The 17,950-nt window shown below is 38.6% G+C and overlaps 2 protein-coding genes across 2 annotated transcripts; one reads left to right on the top strand and one right to left on the bottom strand.

Moving 5' to 3' along the window:
• Window positions 1–447: 447 nt before the first annotated feature.
• Window positions 448–1,961, top strand: LOC113325954. The gene is made up of 2 exons (XM_026573780.1): window positions 448–1,328; window positions 1,474–1,961. Exons 1-2 carry the CDS (start codon window positions 679–681, stop codon window positions 1,634–1,636), a joined length of 813 nt encoding a protein of 270 aa, XP_026429565.1. The 5' UTR covers window positions 448–678; the 3' UTR covers window positions 1,637–1,961.
• Window positions 1,962–2,060: 99 nt separating this feature from the next.
• LOC113325953 (oligouridylate-binding protein 1B-like) lies at window positions 2,061–6,367 on the bottom strand. The gene is made up of 12 exons (XM_026573778.1): window positions 6,095–6,367; window positions 5,389–5,450; window positions 4,964–5,066; window positions 4,724–4,800; window positions 4,589–4,650; window positions 4,408–4,495; window positions 4,164–4,239; window positions 3,965–3,995; window positions 3,560–3,682; window positions 3,144–3,229; window positions 2,808–2,981; window positions 2,061–2,729 (listed from the first exon to the last, which is right to left on the bottom strand). Exons 1-12 carry the CDS (start codon window positions 6,221–6,223, stop codon window positions 2,436–2,438), a joined length of 1,305 nt encoding a protein of 434 aa, XP_026429563.1. The 5' UTR covers window positions 6,224–6,367; the 3' UTR covers window positions 2,061–2,435.
• Window positions 6,368–17,950: the final 11,583 nt, after the last annotated feature.

The raw sequence follows: 17,950 nt of genomic DNA, 5'->3' as shown, positions 1-17,950 counted from the left end.
TACTACTGTGCAGTACAGAATCTCCAGACTTTACTGACGTACAGTTAACTGTCTGTACAGTGATCGTTTATCCGTAGAGTATATGCCGATCTCAGATTTTTTTTACACATAACCCATCCATGATTATTGACACGTACCAAACTCTCATCTGTCAGAACTCTTTCTTCTATAAAATTTAATGTATCAACAGTGAATGAATATGAATGTGGTCTTGATCAATGGTGATGGAACTTGTTAGAGGACCACGCATTTCATTGATAGGTGACACTTTTCTTTTTCCTTTCTTTAAAAAAATAAATAAATCAGAGATTGAATTATTTCCATTCATTCATAAACAATTAAATTTAATTAATTATTGTTTATGATTTATTTTATTTAATGTATTAAAAATTATTTTCTTGTTTTTGTTTTTATATTCCAATCATCAACCATATAATCCAAACTCGAAACCTGTGGGCTAAACTCACTCCTCCTACTTCATAAATTCCAGAGAAGGAGAAGAGAAGTGAGAAGGAGAGAGAACAAAAAAAATTTCATTGAATTGAGAGCTGAATTTCTCAATTTAATCGAGCCCCAAGATTTGTATTTGATCAAGAAACATAACTCAAGTTTTGAGCTTGATCTGAAAATCTTTCATTTCTCTTGTAATTTTTGATTAGAATTCATTTATATTTAGATATGTTGGGTAAAACTACAAGACCAATTGTGATAGGGAAGTTGCTAAAGCCGGAATTCTCCGGTTACCGGGCGATGTTTTCCGAGGAAATTACCAGTCCGAAGAGCCCTTTGGATTTCAAGATTCGATCACCAAGAGTGCCGGCAATCGGCGGAGTCGGATTGGGTATACTGGCAGCGTTGGAGAAGTCCGGCGGTGGTCGGAGTGAAATTCAGATGAGATTCATTGCTGGTAATTTGAATAGAGGATCAACAGCAACAACTACTGCTGCTACTACTACAACAGCAACAGCTAAAGGTGCATCTATATCTGTTCCAATTCCAATTGGTAACACTAACGGTACAAGAAATTGTAGAGAAGTGTTAATGGAGGAACAAGATTCAGAAAGTTACACTTATGTAACACTTCATAAGCCGAATAATCAGTCTTACACAAGGGTTTATTGTGATCATGGTGGTGATCAGGAATTGGTATCTAAAGTTGTTGTTCATAATGATAATGATAATGAAATGAGGAGGATCAATATGGGTGTATTTTCCGAGTCACCGCCACGGCGTAAGGAATCGGAATTCGAGTTTCCGACATCGGATTTTCTTAGTTCTTGCTTCTTGTGCAGGAAAAAGCTTCATGGAAAAGATATATTCATGTACAGGTAAATTTCTTTCTATCTAAGCTCTCTCTAATTGTCGAATGGTATACATTTAGACAACAGTTTTTTTTAAGTGTTGCTAAAACGTTCAATACTGTGGTTATTGTGGATCATAGACTGATGATAATTTTGTTATGTTCCTGTATAGGGGTGAGAAAGCATTTTGTAGCAACGAATGTCGACACAGACAAATAGTAAGCGACGAGCGACAAGAGAAATGTCGATCAGAGGCATCGAGATATAGAGATATATCGATTTCGCCGTACTCAGGTGGTGGCCAACTCTTCTCTGCCGGAATTACTGCATCTTGATTATGTCAAAAACTAAAGGTTCGTAACTAAATAACCCGGCACCACCGCTACCACTAGTAATTACCAGGATGACGCCTAAGGTACATTATTGGACCTACTACTACAAAGACTGCATGAGCGACGAAATTCAGTACACTTTTGGACCTGTGAAGACGTGTTTGATTCAGTACAGTTTTGGCCGTGTAGCAAGAATCAACCGGTTCGAAGGAAGGCAAATTTTTGAATGTATGTGCAAGCTTAAAAGCTTATGCTTGTATTGTATAAATTTTTGAAAGAATTTAGTGACATAATGAAAATTTATCACTCTTTTCTTGTTTATATTGAATTCACTATTTTTGACTAGTCCGTAACACTTGATTGCAACAAACAATAGAGATCATATTCTTGTGAGATGAACAGGCCAGAGAGATCGAGATTACGAAAATGAAGAACTTCGCTTTCGATTCATCAACAGAGAAATATATAATACAGTCAGAATGAAACAGAAAACTAGAGAAATTGTAAAGAAACAAGAACACCACTAGGTACAGGAATCATTTCCATCGGGTAATCACTCCCAACAGTAGAAAAGAAAAAACTCGCTCAAACCCTACATAAAACATAAAACTTCACACGCTATGATATATATCCATACAAATTCCAAGTAGTACACTCAAACAAGCTTACAGTGGAAGGAGAAACTTAAAAAGAAAATGGGTCTAGTTTTAAGGTTTAGTACAAACTCAAGCAGTCTCGTCTCTGTCCAGCAGGCGAGGCAACTATAAGTATAGAGAGAAAGAAAGTGGTCGAGGAAGATGATTTACTGGTGGTAGTACATGAGTTGTTGGGCGTTCGGGTAACCACCGTCATAAATTGCTTGACTGGCTGCTCCGGCAGCACCCATTCCCATGGCTTGCTTTAGAGCAAGCTGAGCATGAGGGTGGTGATGCATCATCGCTGCCGCCTGAGGACCTCCCATTTTGCTCATTTGCATCTGTCGCTCATAGGCTAACAAGTCGGTGGTGGTAATACCAGGGAAAGGCCCAGCTGCGGCGGGTGGGGGGAGTGGGGTTGAACTTGTCGCTGGTGGGGTTGGTTTGCTACCCCACGAACACTGCAAATACATAGGAAACATTAGAAAAGAACAGAGAGAGAGATGATGAGATTGGTCAAAGGAAGACACGCTTTTTACCTTTAATGCCTTTCCAAAGAACATGCGAGTATTGGCCATCTGAATAGCAAGAGCTGCTTCTGAATGGTTACTGTATCTCACAAAACCAAAGCCTTTGTCTCGTTGTACTCTGACTTCTTCAATTGCTCCGGCACCAAGGGAATGGAAATGTCGGTGGAGATCAAGCTGGGTAATCTGTAAAATTACGTATCCATGAGTAATCTCGAAACATAATCAAAGAGAGCTTTTATAAATCACTTGGGTATTTCAAAAAACTAGCAGTATAAAAAGCTTACAAAATGTCTACAAATAGGAATACGAAACAGCCAAGTATTAAAAAAGAGATGACTTTCTTGCCTCTGGCGCAAGGTTGCCAACATAAACTGTAGTATACTGAGGATTATTCTCGGGAGCATCTTCATTTATGGTCTCTTGACCGTCTTCTGCAAAAAGAGAGAAAATGTTAAGAATCTCCACAAAAATTTGTCAAAGTCAAGACATTGTAATCGAGACAATGGATAAAGCTTCAAGTATTTCCATTATTATAGAGGAACCATCTCCCATTTACAAAAGAATTACATCAGAACTTTGGTTTTCAAGCTTCCAACAATGATTTGTTTGCAAGAAACTTAGTGAATCAAAGAAGAGTCTAAGCTGAAAATGTATTAAGCTCGCCACACTAACCACTTGCATAAAAATCCAATTTAGATATTTGGACGTTTGAGTCCCACAAGCCACAACTAACAAGTGCTCACACTTTAAACACAACTCACCTGATGTTCCTCCATTTGTCAATTCAACCACACTTTTGACATCTGAGTGTTGCTTCTCATCGTTTGAAGTAGCACCTTTCGCCGCCCAGTTACACCGTATCTGTCTACTGCCTAGCCACTTTCCTATAGGATCAAAGTAAAAGCAGAAGAATGAATAGATTATTAGATAAAATTGTATCTAGAAGGTAAACGGTGTACTATGACAATTGAATTTTGTACTGGAGTCCCGAAACAACTAGCAGACAAAGATAGATATTAGTCCTGTTGAGCTCCAGTATCGATCGAGTGATTAAAATACAAAAGAAGTATGTCCTAAGATAAAACTTCAGAAAAAAAAATTGAATAAAAGAAATATAACGTGCAATCTCCCAGTAAAATACGTGAAAGTGATATAGTTTTCCTTACCAGTTAAATCATTTATTGCACCTTGAGCTTCCTGAAATAGAGAACAAGATTGAATGGTAATGATGGAACATGAAACTAGAGAAGATAACTAGTGCAACAACTAGATAACAATGACAAAGAAAGACAAGACAGAAAAAGAAGAAAAAAAAACCCATGGAGGCACTTCTGTGTCTGGAGACAACAAGAGTATTTTACTGACCTGCTGATTCCTGAAGGAAACAAACCCAAAACCTCTTGAACGTCCAGTCTTTTGATCCCACATAACCCTAGCATCTCTGCAACCATGACAAATTCCAACAAATGTTATCCTACAACTTCAACTTCAAACAGAAGTTTATCGACTTATTTTACTTTGACTCCTGAGCCCTATATGAGAAATCGAGAAAAAACAAAGTAACAAAAAATGGAAACCAAAAGAATAGACTGAATCAAGAGGAACTTACGAGCAACTTGGATAAACAGAAAAACAAGCATATAAAGTAGCATCAGTAACCTCAGGGCTAAGATCACCAACAAATATGTTGAAATGACCTGCACAACATTAAGAAGCAAACAGTGTCCAATGAGATCTGTGTCGGGGGAAAACTTACAAACCTAGGGTAAACAATTAAAAAAGCGTATAACCTGAGGTGTCCTCCCTCTGACCACTAGCATATGCCCAATTAACTTTGATAGGCTGCCCAAACCTGCATATGAACAGAGTTAGATGCAGGACAGAAGAACGAGACAAGCAATCAAAAGCAGAAGGATTCTACTCACAAATGTCTCCCGTTGAGAGTCATAATAGCAAGAGCAGCACATCTACGATCAAAGTAGTCAATAAAACCATAGGATGACTGCAAACAAGAAAGATAACGCAAATGGTAAGCAAACACCAATATAAACAACCAAAAACATAGCAAACCCTTCAAGAAAATAACCCCCGCTAGAACATACAACTGCCCAGCCCTACAAGGCTGATCAAGAATCATCCATTTATAGGCAATCCATACACTATACCTTCTCTTTTCGAATTAACTTGCAACCTTCAAGTGGACCAGTACTTGCAAAAACCTCCTGAAGAAGTGGTTCGGTCACCTGAGTATGAATGTTTCCAACATACCTGCAATCACATACATGTAACCGATAAGATGCTTAGACTGATGAATCAAATATGCAACATTCAGATAATGAATTGCTGGAGATCTGCCCATAAGCCCCAAGTAAGAAAAAAAGTAGAGATGTAAAGAAACACGAAAGACCTCACATAATGTGCAGAACCGTTAGGGGCTTATGAATCCAGAGGGTCACAAACACTTTTCTCGTCAGATGTCACATAGACATATTTTTTAGATAGATACAGTGCTTCGGCATCCTAAAGATCTATCCGCGAGTAAACATAAAAAGAAGAAATAAAATAATGAAAAAGACCCTAGGACACTCACACACTGCGGCATGTACTCGAATCAAAACCAGGAGGTAGATTTCCACTTGGGATCGGCTCTATCTGCAAAATCAAAAAGTAAAAACCAAAAAAGATCCTATAAAAATGCAATAGAAGAAATCTAACATTCTAATTAACTAGTACAGATATGTGATGCTAAATTCACATTTCTACATAACAATTACTCAGTAATCCTTTCCTCTGAGCAAATCACTGAGAGTGCCAATGTCCGTTAAATTTCGCACACAACTAGATAAACCCCTCAAAGTATACACATACGACGGATTTTACCAAATAGAACAGTATTGAGAAGAAATTGTGTGTCAATTAAGTGACCTAACATAACAAAAACTCCAAATTTCTATCAATTGTATTTCTAATCCAAATGAAGACACCATAAAAACCCTAAATTTGTATATTAACCTGTTTTCTACTACTTTCCCCAAATTAAAAGAAAAACCCTAAATGTCTTATCCACCTGCTCTCAACCCCAAAAGTAAACCCTTATATCTCTTTGTAGCAGAAAATCAACACACCCCCAGAACGGCAACCACAAAAATGACTAACCTAACAACAATAAAAACCCTAACTTTAAGTCAAAAACCCTAAATAGCATACAAAGAACCAAACCCAGAACAGCAAAGTTAACAAAATGAAAAACCCATACTTTTTTTTTTCAATAGAGTGATTGAGGAAGACATGTATACCTGTGGAGGAGCTAATAAACCAGGATGATACATAGATTGTTGATGTTGTTGTTGCATTAAAGCTGCTTGTTGCATCAAAGCTACTTGTTGTTGTTGTTTAAATCTCTGCTGTTGCTGCTGCTGTTGCATTTTTCTGTATAAATCCTCTTGATTTGATGAAAAAAAGGTGTGATTTTTAGGGTTTTTCGAGGAGTAACAAAAATGAAAAACAAAAAAGAAAAAAAAGAAAGAAAAATAAAAGTGAAAACTAAAAAACCCACAAAGAAAATCGAGACTGAGAAGATGAAAAAAAAAGAAAGAAGGAAAAAAACCGACAAACAAAAAGAAGAAAACAGAGAGAGAAAGAGAGAGAAACTCTGTTTTTCTTGTAAGTGTTTATAACCGTTAGATGGGTAATCTTTTGTCCTGTCAAGTATCTCGAGGAGGATGATTGTGCTTTTGTCAGGCCATTATTGTACTCAGCCTTCACCCCTTCACAAGATTATATCACCATGCCCGATCTGCCTTCACAATATCGGATATGATCCAACGGGTTACCTGTTGTCTTCAAACAAGTTACAACTCAAAGTATTATCGTTGAAGTTTCTATCTTTATTCCTGAGTTTATAAATCGTGGTCTCATCTGAACATGTAACTCTTCGAGAAGATTTAAAACAATTGTTGTTCCGACTCAGACTCCTGCTATTACTAGAGGAGAAGTCATTTCTTCAGTTGTTGAACATGATCCCCTATCAAACCTCAAACCTAAAATTAATCCTAGAGTTGATCTGAGGAAACACACATGAGCCAGTTCTTCTACTTTAGCTAGCATAGTGGTAATTCCTGAACAACATGATGCTTCTGAACCCGATTGTGTTCAACTTTTCCCTCCAATCACTAAATTGGGAGATCTACCTACTACCAACTTATTAAATTGTACCTTCAACACCCATTCCCTGGTTGATCCTTGTGGAAGTTATAATGTACTTGTTGACGATTTCCCAAGCAACAATGGTGTACGTAATAATTCTCTTCACAATGTTGCTACTCTGAGTCTAAGTTCTACCCAAGATGCTTCTCAAATTGGTGGTTCTAGTGATTCTCATATTGGTGATGGTTCTGCTTCTACCACTCAGGTAAATTCAAATCCTTCCCCTCCTTTAATTGACCCTCTTAATGCTGATATTCCTGTCAATCATTTTCCTGTTAATAATGTCAACATGCTTTGCTGGAATGTTAGAGGATTGGGTAAAAAAATTGCTAATAAGGAACTCAGCCTGTTATGTAGAAACATTAACCCTGAAATCCTCTTCATGTCGGAAACTAAAATGAACAAAGATTTGGCTGCTAAAAGACTAAAAAATATGGGTTTTCCGTGCACTTTAAATGTCCCAAGTATTGGAAGAAGTGGTGGTCTTGTTCTGGCCTGGAAAAGGGAAATTCAACTCAACATTTCAGGGAAAATCAATGCCAGTTACCTCAAACACCTCTAGATGAACTAGTTTTCTTTTGTAGGTGACTTTTATGCCACTTTAGGTACTGAGGATAAGAATGGTGGGCTAGAAGTTGATGACTCTGATTTTTCAAACCTTAGGAGTTTTTGTTCTGTGTTTAACTTGCATTATCCTAGTTTTTCTGGCACTCGATTTACTTGGTCTAATATGCAACAAGGTCCAGATCATCTTATCCTTGAAAGATTATATAGATGTCTCATTAATCAATTTGTTTAAATTCTATTTCCTAAACTTTGTGTCAATAATCTGCATAGAGACTCTTCAAATCACTGCCCTATGTATATAGGCTTCAACTTTGAGGACATTTGTATGCCTAGACCTTTTCATTTTATGGATATGTGGACTGAAGATCCTACTTGTATAGATATTATAGCTAACTCTTGGTATGTTAATGTTGTGGGTTCCCCTGCTTATAAACTCAAAGTTAAACTTCTAAATACTAAGAAAAACCTTTGTGATTGGAATAAATCTTCATTTGGTAATATTCGAACAATATATCTACCACTAGGGAGGAATTGTTCAGACATCTAATCCAAACGACTCTAGATCTATTGCTAGACTTAGAGCCAGATTGGAATACCTTTATAATATATAGGAACTATATTGGAAGGACAAATCTATAGAGGTCTGGCTTATGGAAGGTGACAAAAATTCACCATATTTTCATAGAGTCACTTTGTTTAGAAAAAAAGAAATGCCATTAGTTGGATTAAGGAACCCTCAGATACTATTCTAACTGATAGAAATAGTATTTGAACCTCATTTATAAATTACTTCAAAAATATTTACTCCTCCCATCCACAACAATTTTAAGATGAAATCCTTCAAGACCTGCCTGTAAAATTTACAGATGTTGATAATTCTCATCTGAATTCTCCTCTCTCTCCAGAGGAGATCAAGAATGTTGTATTTCAAATGGGGAAAAAAAGGCTCCCGGACCTGATGGTTTCACTGGTCTGTTTTATCAGAAATATTGGGACATTATAGGAGAGGTTTTCATTGATATGACCCAGACTTGCTTTAGAACTGGGCATATAGCAAAAGTTTTTAATTATACTAATATTACTCTCATCCCTGAGGTTCCTCTTGCTGAGCTGGTATCTCAGTATAGACCGATAGGGCTCTGTAATTTTATTTATAAAATTCTTTCCAAAACTCTAGCTAATAGATTGAAGACTTTCATGAATAATATAATTTCCCAAAATCAAAGTGCCTTTGTTCCTAAGAGGAGTATTTCTCATAATATTCGTCTAGCTAATGAGGCTATATTTGCTGTCAATCACAATGATAAAACAGAAGGCATTGTTGCCATTAAACTTGATATGTCTAAAGCTTATGACAAGATGAAATTGTCTTTTCTTGAAAATGTCTTAACCAAAATGGGCCTCTCTGACCACTGGATTAAACAAATAAATCAGTGTGTCTCTTCCGTGTCTTACTCTGTCCTCCTCAGTGGTAACCCTACTGGCATTTCAAACCATAGCTAGAGAGGATTGAGACAGGGATATCTTCTATCTCCATATCTTTATATTATTTGTTCTGAGGATCATTCTTCCTATATAGACACTCTTTCTAAGAAAGGTCTGGTTGAAGGTATAAAAGTGTGTAAAGATCCTCTACCTCCACTTCTTAGCTTTCTAGTCCTTATTCTTTATGTGATTAACACCACCAGGTGAGTGATGTTGAGAGTCCTTTGATTTAGAAAGATCAGATCTACGTATGCTTTCTTCAGAAGATGATCTCATGACAAACTTTAGTCCTTGGAGGATTTTATCAGAGTTCAAATGAGAAAGCCGTTCACAATTCTTAACAACATGACCTTTGTTTCCGCAATGAAAGCATCGATTTTGACGACCCTGATGATATGTAGACCTCTGATGTGAGTGGTTTATCTTGTGATCCCCTCCAAATCCCTTTTTGCAAGAGAAAGACTCCTTTTAGTGTCCTTATTGTCCACACTCCTTTTTTCTTTTAAGGAACAGGTTTAACCAGATTTTTTGTACCTTAATGAAAGGGTTGTGTCCAACTGGTGTTCAGACATTAAAGAACACATATAATTCTTTAGCCTTTTGACATGTTCGCAAACTGTCTTTATCTCAAAAACATATGAGACTTTTAAGGCGTTGTAATCATCAGTTGCAGTTTTTCTTAACCGCTCAGTGTTCCTTTCTTGATCAATACTTTTCCTTAGTTTTTCTTCTAAGGATTGAATCTTCGAGGAAGAGATGATCTTGAAGGAGTATAGATCAGTTTTACATAAAGAAAGATCACGTTTGAGTTGATCATTTTCAGCTTTCATATGACATAAGTCTTCAAGGAGCTTTCCTTCTCTTTTTAGTGCAAGTGTAAGCTCAGGTGAAAGCAGTACAACATATTCGAGATCGATATGTCTTCACTTTCATATTTGAAAACACCATTTGCATATTTGGGATCCCCGTACAATTAGTCTCTGATAATGGAAAGAAATTTGAGGGCGAAAACATAGAAATGTTGCTTAACGCGTTCAAGATACAAAGCGGAAAATCAACTCCTTTATATTTGCAAAGTAATGGGAAGACTGAGGCAACTAACACAACAATGATATTATGAAGAAAAATCTTGATGGGAAAAATAAAGGTCGGTGCGAACAGGTTCAAAATGCAGTATGGGAATATAGAACAACACGGAGAGAAGCGACAGGAATGTCTCCCTTCTGTTTAACATATGGAGTAGAAGCGGTGCTACCAACTGAAGTCATCATACCTATAACAAAAAAGAAGCATGGGAAAAGAATTTAAACACAGATCGGATCTTAACAAAGCTTGATGATTTAGAAGAAAGTAGAGAAATTTCTCTGCAACATATGGAGAATTACCACAAGAGACTAGCTAGAGAATATAACAAGCGCGTCAAAGAAAGAGAATTCCAACCAGGAGAACTAGTTTTAAGAGAAATACCGCCTAATCAGAGAGGTGGAGATGGAAAATTAGAGAAGACATGGGATGTACCTTATATAATCAATAGAGTTGTTGGATAGGGAGCATATGAACTAATGGATCCTGAAGGGAGTAACATGGGGCAAAGACTTGAACACTCGTGGAATAGTATTTATTTAAAGAAGTATTATCCATAAGTCATACACAAAAAGACGAAAATATATAGGGAGCGAAATTAATGATGTATAAAGACGCACAGGGTCATGTGGTCGTTGACTCTAATTAGTACTTATATCAGTGAAGAATGAAGATCCCAGAATTGTACCATTCAAGCACATAAATAAAAATGAAAAATTCTTCTTCGTTACATATATTGCAGATGAGAAAAAGGAAAAAATTAGACCTTAATATAAGGCATCAGAAGTAAAACCTCTAACAATGGAGGAAAGACATCCAATTGTGGCGTGCACCCTAGTTCGCATAATAGCAAGAGGCAAAAATAAGACCTAACGCGCGTCACAATTTGAGAAAACCCTGAGAATTTTGCATGACTCAGGAGAAAGCTACACCGACCCTGGAGCCTGAGTCATGAAGATTTGGGGTGAAATAAAAGCCCATCCAGTAGAGCGCCTTAGTTGAAAGACTAAGGTAAGAATCTCTCTACTAAGGAATGAAGAAACTCGATCAGGGTGCCTAGGTACACGGTTGAGTCAAGAGTGCCTGGGGCATCTGGAGCATAGCTGGATGCTCTTGACAAGTCCTAACTATGATGCATTCGGTCCTCAAGAAACCCCACTTAGGGTGCGGTCTCGTAACCATAAGCCATATCGGCAGAGGGATAAGAGGCCGCGAAAACAACTAATTGTTGCATCACTGGATGGGAAGAACCCACCCTAACCCGATAGGGGTAGGCTTCCTTGAAGGGGAAATCAGGGGGAATATAAGGAAGGCACCCTCCATTAAGGAGCTGAATTGTGTCAAAGACGTTAATATCATGAGACTTTTACTCATGGGAGTAATAAGGCTCGTCGTATTAACGCATAAATGCATCCTACAGAGGCAATGATAAAGAGATGATAAGGCAAGATAATTGGGTAGTTACTTGAAAGAGTAATGACGGCCTACGATTTTGCCGCACAATAATAATTTCAGACAAAAATAAGGGTAAGGATGATAAGACCACTAACTAGGGAGGCTCAGTAAAACCTCAATACAAAACCCTAAGATTATTTCAAAATATAACAACTTTTATTTTGCAGGACAAATACTTAAAGGACCAATAACATACGGATATAACCGCATAAAGAGGAAATAAGTATTATCTCTAACAAACAGAATAATAAAGGAAAGTATGGGAATCAACATGAGAAGAGTATTATCCTCCTTGTTAGAGACAATCTTACATAAAGATAGCAGAAATAGAAGTGTATTTCAAAAATATCCAAAGATACATAATCAGATACACAGAAGACTAGAAGAAAGGAAAAATCTAAGCATCATTAGAAGGAGCGTCTTGGTTTGGTGTAGATACTTCAACATCAACCTCGCTGTTGGGATTAACATCAGAACTTGGATCTTTGGAAGGACCACTACCAGATCTATCCTTTCCAGGATGATCCTTTGGAAGGAGAACTTATTCGTCTTCATCACCATCGCTCACATAATCATAGTCACTATCGGGCTCAGGAATCTCTTCATCTGCATCCACATCAAGGGGTTTTACATTCACTAGAGGAAGTGATTTGTCAATGAAAACTTGATTTGCGATAATCTGAGCCTTAACATGAGCTTCTTGGGCGGAACTCTTCTTAGTGTTCTCAATGGAAACCTCCATTAAGTTTCCAAGGTATAAACACCTTCTATTCGCTCTGTCGCGAGAAGAAGTAAGCGCTAATGAGAGTCTCGTGCGTTCTCTATGAGCCTTGGCCATATCAGATCTCAACTTGGAGATGGTAGACTGATGCGACTTCTCAGACTCTGCAAAAAAAAATTTAATTATTATCAAAGTGACAATTTCCCAGCTACAAGACAAGAACCATAAAAAGAAGGGGTAAACTGAGGCAGCCAGGTCGACGTGACTACCTTCCCTCTAAGAAATGAGGTATTGAGATAAAGTGATACCACTACTTTTCCAACTTTCCATAACATTATCAAAATCATCACCAACTAAATCATGAGATCCCTTTAGTTGTGTATGCTCTTCTTGAAGTTTATTCATCTTCATGGTCAAATTTATCTTGCTTTGGATGACTTTCTCATTCTCCAAAGTTACTTTCTTCATAGACTCATCATTTTGATTTTTTAGCGTGCGAAGGGATTCCTCTTGGTTATCACAAATCTTCTGGAGAATAAGATATTGACATACAAATATCGCCTCTTTCTTTAAGAAATACCGCTTCTCGGCGGCCAAGACTTGATTCTCATCTGATAGAGTTTGGTACCTTAAATCAGCACTAAGCAACATTCCAGAAAAATGGTATACTTGGGAGTATAGAAATTTATTCTGATTAACTAAACAAAGATTCCCATTCTTTAGGTTCTCTATCTAATCAAGCGAATATGAATGATTATTAATTAGTTGATCTATTTGATTATGCAATTTTTCATTGTCCGCACGAGCAACTTCAACAGAATATTGATAGCTAAATCTCTCCATAACACGCTTCTGATTTAATCCTTAACATACGCATGAAGAAATTCAAGACATGAATACAAGTACAAGTTTCGTTTAGATAATTGACAAAATAAAGATACACATACATTTAAGAACTTGATTCTTAGAGCGAAGATTTTCATACGCAAGAGATTCATCTTGAAGAGCAGTCTTCAACTTAGCAACTTGACGGTGAAGCTCTTGGATAATGTTGCTAGACTCAGAAAACCCCTCAGCCTGGACTAAGCGGCGACGAGAATCCTAAAAGAAGAAATAATTCAGATAAGAATATGAAAACACCATCAATTAAAATGGAAAGAAAGTTACAAGCAAAAGAATAGCTACCAGAAGATCAAAATCAAGATTAAAACTAGAATCCAGTTGTGAGAATATTTCTCTTCTAGCAGACTTGTCTGGAGCAGAGTACCCTAATATCATGACAAGAGCATCACAGATGCAAACTTGGGAAGGATCCTTAACAGATGAGCGTGCAACATTAATGATTTAGAAGAGGCTTTGCATCGGAAGGAGAAGAAGAGACTGCAGAATGAGAAGGAGCGGTCATTATAGCATCCGCAGAGGAATTAGTAGTAGTACCCTGCGAAATAGGTGTGGTTATATCTTCCACTGATGCGGTAAGATACGCTGAGGCAACAAGGTTTACAAAATTGGAAACAGTGGAATCCACTACTGGTGCGGCCAAATTTTCAGAAGGAAAAATAACTGCATGATCAGTCAAATTCATTTCCTTAGTAGTAGAAATTTCCTTTGAAGGAACAAAAGCATCCAAAGAAGCCGAGGAAATAAAGTATTGAGAGGGTGCGTCAGTAGAGATCTCAGAACCCTTCTTCGTATAGCTGAATTTCGGCATGACAATAGAAGTGTTAATCGTGGGGGCTTTACGAACTATCTTAATCCTTTTCTTCTTATCACCACCAATCTCGCTCTCAACATCCTGCGAAAAACAATGCAGATAAGAAACAAAGGCAACAATATTGTTTTATAGGAAAAAGAGTATTTCTTATTGCTTTGTTATGCGAAGGCTTTCTCTTGCGAGACTCGTTATCTTTGGAGCTCGAAGAATATTTAGGGTTTTGAACTGAAGAACGAACATTACCAGAAGAAGAATTCTTGCTGTAACAAAACCAGTATGGGAATATGAAGAACAATAAAAACACAGTTACAAATAAACAATAACAAATTGAAATTTCAAGGGAGAAAATTAATAAAGATTTTAACCTCGAATGAGAATCCATCAAGTTCAGAGAAGAACAACACTGGGTAAATCTTCATGAAGAAAAAACGAAGAATTCAAGAAGATGAAGATGAAGATTTGCAGAGAAGATGAAGATTTACAGAGAATATGAAGATCGAATAAAGAAATGAAAAGATTATCTCTCCTCACCCCAGTCATTAAATAGAGAAAGGAAACAACCGGTTAATTCAATATGTGTCGACTGAAAGGGGAAGAAGTCAATAGGTGTAGACGGTTAATCCCAATTTGCGGAAACATGTCAGTTGAGAAGAATATGAAAAGGTGAACGGGTGCGGCGAAAAGAAAGCTAGAGATTCTCTCATCGCTCCTTCTTCAAAAGAACGATAAGAGAAGAGGCAGAATGTGGGTACAAAATATTGCACACCCATTTAGTATGCGAAGTAACCCCTTAAGTGATATGCGAATACTATCGTATAGAACATATTCAAGATGAAGAACTAGATGATGTCATATTATCACGAGTAAAGTGTGAAGATCTATGCGGCAATATAGAAACCGTGCGGAAATGGTGATTCCCTATGCGACAATTGTGACGGGCCAGAAAATTACGCATTTGGCGCGTTTCCCCGCAGGCCGTAATCTCCCCGATGCGCCATGATGATGCTACGATCTGGGCCTTATGGATAGGCAAATGAAAGTCCATTTGCCCTTGCAAGCATAATCGTGGAGCATGATTCAGCTAACTTAGCTTCCACACCGTTACAAACTTACCCTTGTCCGTAAAAGGGTGTAAGCCCATAAGGCCAACACCAATGCATTTAGCATGCATCACTGGCTTTGCCTCACCGTAGGAATTTCACCACTGAATTTCCTATCTAGCTGAGTAACCGTCATACTGCCGAGTCTTTTCCAGGCATAAATCATTCCTTGGACTTACGCATAGGCCATTGAAGGCCTCATGTCGTACTTTCCTTAGTCTTATGCAAGCTCCGCTAACTTGCATATCGATGTAACTTACCTCCGAGGTCATTCCCAATAAGTCATTGGTACATGCCTAAGTCGAATGGCTTGATAGGAAGTATGAGCATCCAGTGAATGGAATGCAACTTGCATCATCAAGTTTGGCCACAATCATCTCTTGCGTCGAGCTACCGAGCCAGATGACATGAGAGGCCAGATTGTCGCAATCATCTCACAATTAGATGATATGAGAGACAAAGTGCTGGACCGGCAATACTGCACCTCATTGCGGATGCCTACGTACCCTTCTCTACTCTAAAGGGATCAAGCACAGAACGTATTTAATCCACGAAGGTACGGAAGCTTTACTAACTCGTTTTCAAGGCCGTAGCCTAGCAAAAATGGTAATGTCCTGGTCCGTAGGCCATTCTGTCAAGATGCACAATGATTATGCATCATCGGGTCCGTGACATGGCATAGTGATGCCTAAGCATCAAATGCCCTCTTCGCAAGGCAACACAACTATAAATGAGCCTGAGGCATCATTTATACTATTCCGGCTAAGCTATGAAGCTTACTTGATACATAGTCCGCATATGCACCTTAAACCAAGTACCCCTCCATATATATGTCTTAATGGAATTTCTACAAGTACAGAAATGGGACCAAATTGACATGCCTGCTTCATTGTTCATCGCAATGATTGCGTTTGAGCGTAATGATTACGCTTCATCGTAATGATTGCGCGACACTCGTTTGGCCAACCCTCTCTGGCCTGATGCACAATGATTGTGCGATATTGGCCCAAGGCCAATAGCCTTCATAATGTGCAATGATTACACTGCAAGCTCAAGGACATCTACCGAACTGGCCTAATGCATCATGATGATGCGAGATTTGGTTCTTGGCCAAATGCCAAGCATAGTGCGCCATTTTGACGTGAAATTGGCCTTAAGCCAATCTACCTCTTACCGAGCATCGGAAGCTTTGAATAAAGCATCATATCAGTCCATGGCGCATCATTTAGCACGCGCCATGCTAAAAACACTAGGTGTTACATTATTCACCTATTTTAAATAATTTCTTCCCCGAAATTCTAAACCAAAACTTTTGTGGACAATCTCTTTGGTTTGGATTTCCTGAGCAAAAGTCCCATACCAGATGCTCAAATATCACGGGTTTCTTCAAGTTGTCATGAACAACAATTTAGACCTTATGAGAAACCATCCCATACTGCCTACTCAGGAATCCAAAAAGAGTCCACAACATTACCAAGATTCTCAATTGTCCAGTGACAAAAGGATATCTCAACAAGGTATCCTAAATGTGCATCCCATACTACACACTCAAGAGTTCCTAAAGTTCACCAGGTTGAAACATGTGATCGAAATGACATGGTTTTTGCGGACTACTGTGTGAAACAGCTTCCAGTTTCCCACCGTCCCTGACGGTCATCCAGGTTGCCACTCGTAAGTGGGATGCTAGCCCGGCCTGACAATGCACACTCTTGGCCAGTTGCCAACGTGTGGGGATGATCAGTCCCATTGTCTACCCACCATCCCAGACGGTCTTCCGGATATCCACTCGTAAGTGGGGTGCCACTTAGGCCAGGAAAACTCACAACACTCAAACAAACTTAAATAGATTCGCATACTAACTGGCATAGCAGTTACAAACTCATTTTCGTGTAAAAGTTGGCCAACTCTCCAACTTAAAGTTTCCATTAAGGAAAATACTCGCCAATGAGTCCACTACGCACAAGTACCTAGAGTTTTCTCGGAACTTGCTCTGATACCAACTGTGACGGACCGGAAAATTACGCCTTTCGCGTGTTGCCTTGCAGGCCGTAATCTCCCCGATGCGCCATGATGATGCTACGATCCGGGCGCTATGGCTAGGCAAATGCACGTCCATTTTCCCTTGCAAGTATCCTCGTGGATCATGATTTAGCTAACTTAGCTTCCACACAGTTCCAAACTTACCCTTGTCCGCAAAAGGGTGTAAGGTCATAAGGACAACACCAATGCATTTAGCATGCATCACTTGATTTGCCTCACCGTAGGAATTTCACCACTGAATTTCCTATCTAGCTGAGCAACCGTCATACCGCCGAATCTTGTCCAGGAATAAAGCATGCCTTGGACTTAGGCATAGGCTATTGCAGGCCTCATGCCGTACTTTCCTTAAGCTTATGCAAGCTCCGCTAACTTGCATATCGATGTAGATTACCTCCGAGGTCATGCCCAATAAGTCATTGGTACATGCCTAAGTCGAATGGCCTGATAGGAAATATGAGCATCCAGTGAATGGAATGCAAATTGCCTCATCAAGTTTGGCCACAATCATCTCTTGCGTCGAGTTACCGAGCCAAATGATATGAGAGGCCAGAATGTCGTAATCATCTCACAATTAGATGAATGAGCGACAAAGTGCTGGCCCGGCAATGCTGCAACTAATTGCGGCTTCCTACGTACCCTTCTCTACTCTAAAGGGATCAAGCACAGACCGTAGTTCATCCAACAAGGGACAAAAGCTTAACCAACTCGTTTGCAAGGCCGTAACCTAGCAAAAATGGTAATGGACTGGTCCGTAGGCCATTCCGTCAAGATGCACAATGAT

This window comes from Papaver somniferum, unplaced genomic scaffold, assembly GCF_003573695.1.
Source record: "Papaver somniferum cultivar HN1 unplaced genomic scaffold, ASM357369v1 unplaced-scaffold_10, whole genome shotgun sequence".
Taxonomy (NCBI): Eukaryota; Viridiplantae; Streptophyta; class Magnoliopsida; order Ranunculales; family Papaveraceae; genus Papaver; species Papaver somniferum.
This window is presented reverse-complemented; position numbering and strand designations above follow the sequence as displayed.

Coding starts and splice junctions, on each gene's coding strand:
- LOC113325953 (XM_026573778.1), bottom strand. CDS start 6,223: ATGCAACAGCAGCAGCAACAGCAGAGATTTAAACAACAACAACAAGTA. Junction 4,496..4,588: donor TCAGAGGGAGGACACCTCAG/GTTATACGCTTT, acceptor AATGTTGTGCAG/GTCATTTCAACATATTTGTT. Junction 2,730..2,807: donor TCTTTGGAAAGGCATTAAAG/GTAAAAAGCGTG, acceptor ATGTATTTGCAG/TGTTCGTGGGGTAGCAAACC.
- LOC113325954 (XM_026573780.1), top strand. CDS start 679: ATGTTGGGTAAAACTACAAGACCAATTGTGATAGGGAAGTTGCTAAAG. Junction 1,329..1,473: donor AAAGATATATTCATGTACAG/GTAAATTTCTTT, acceptor GTTCCTGTATAG/GGGTGAGAAAGCATTTTGTA.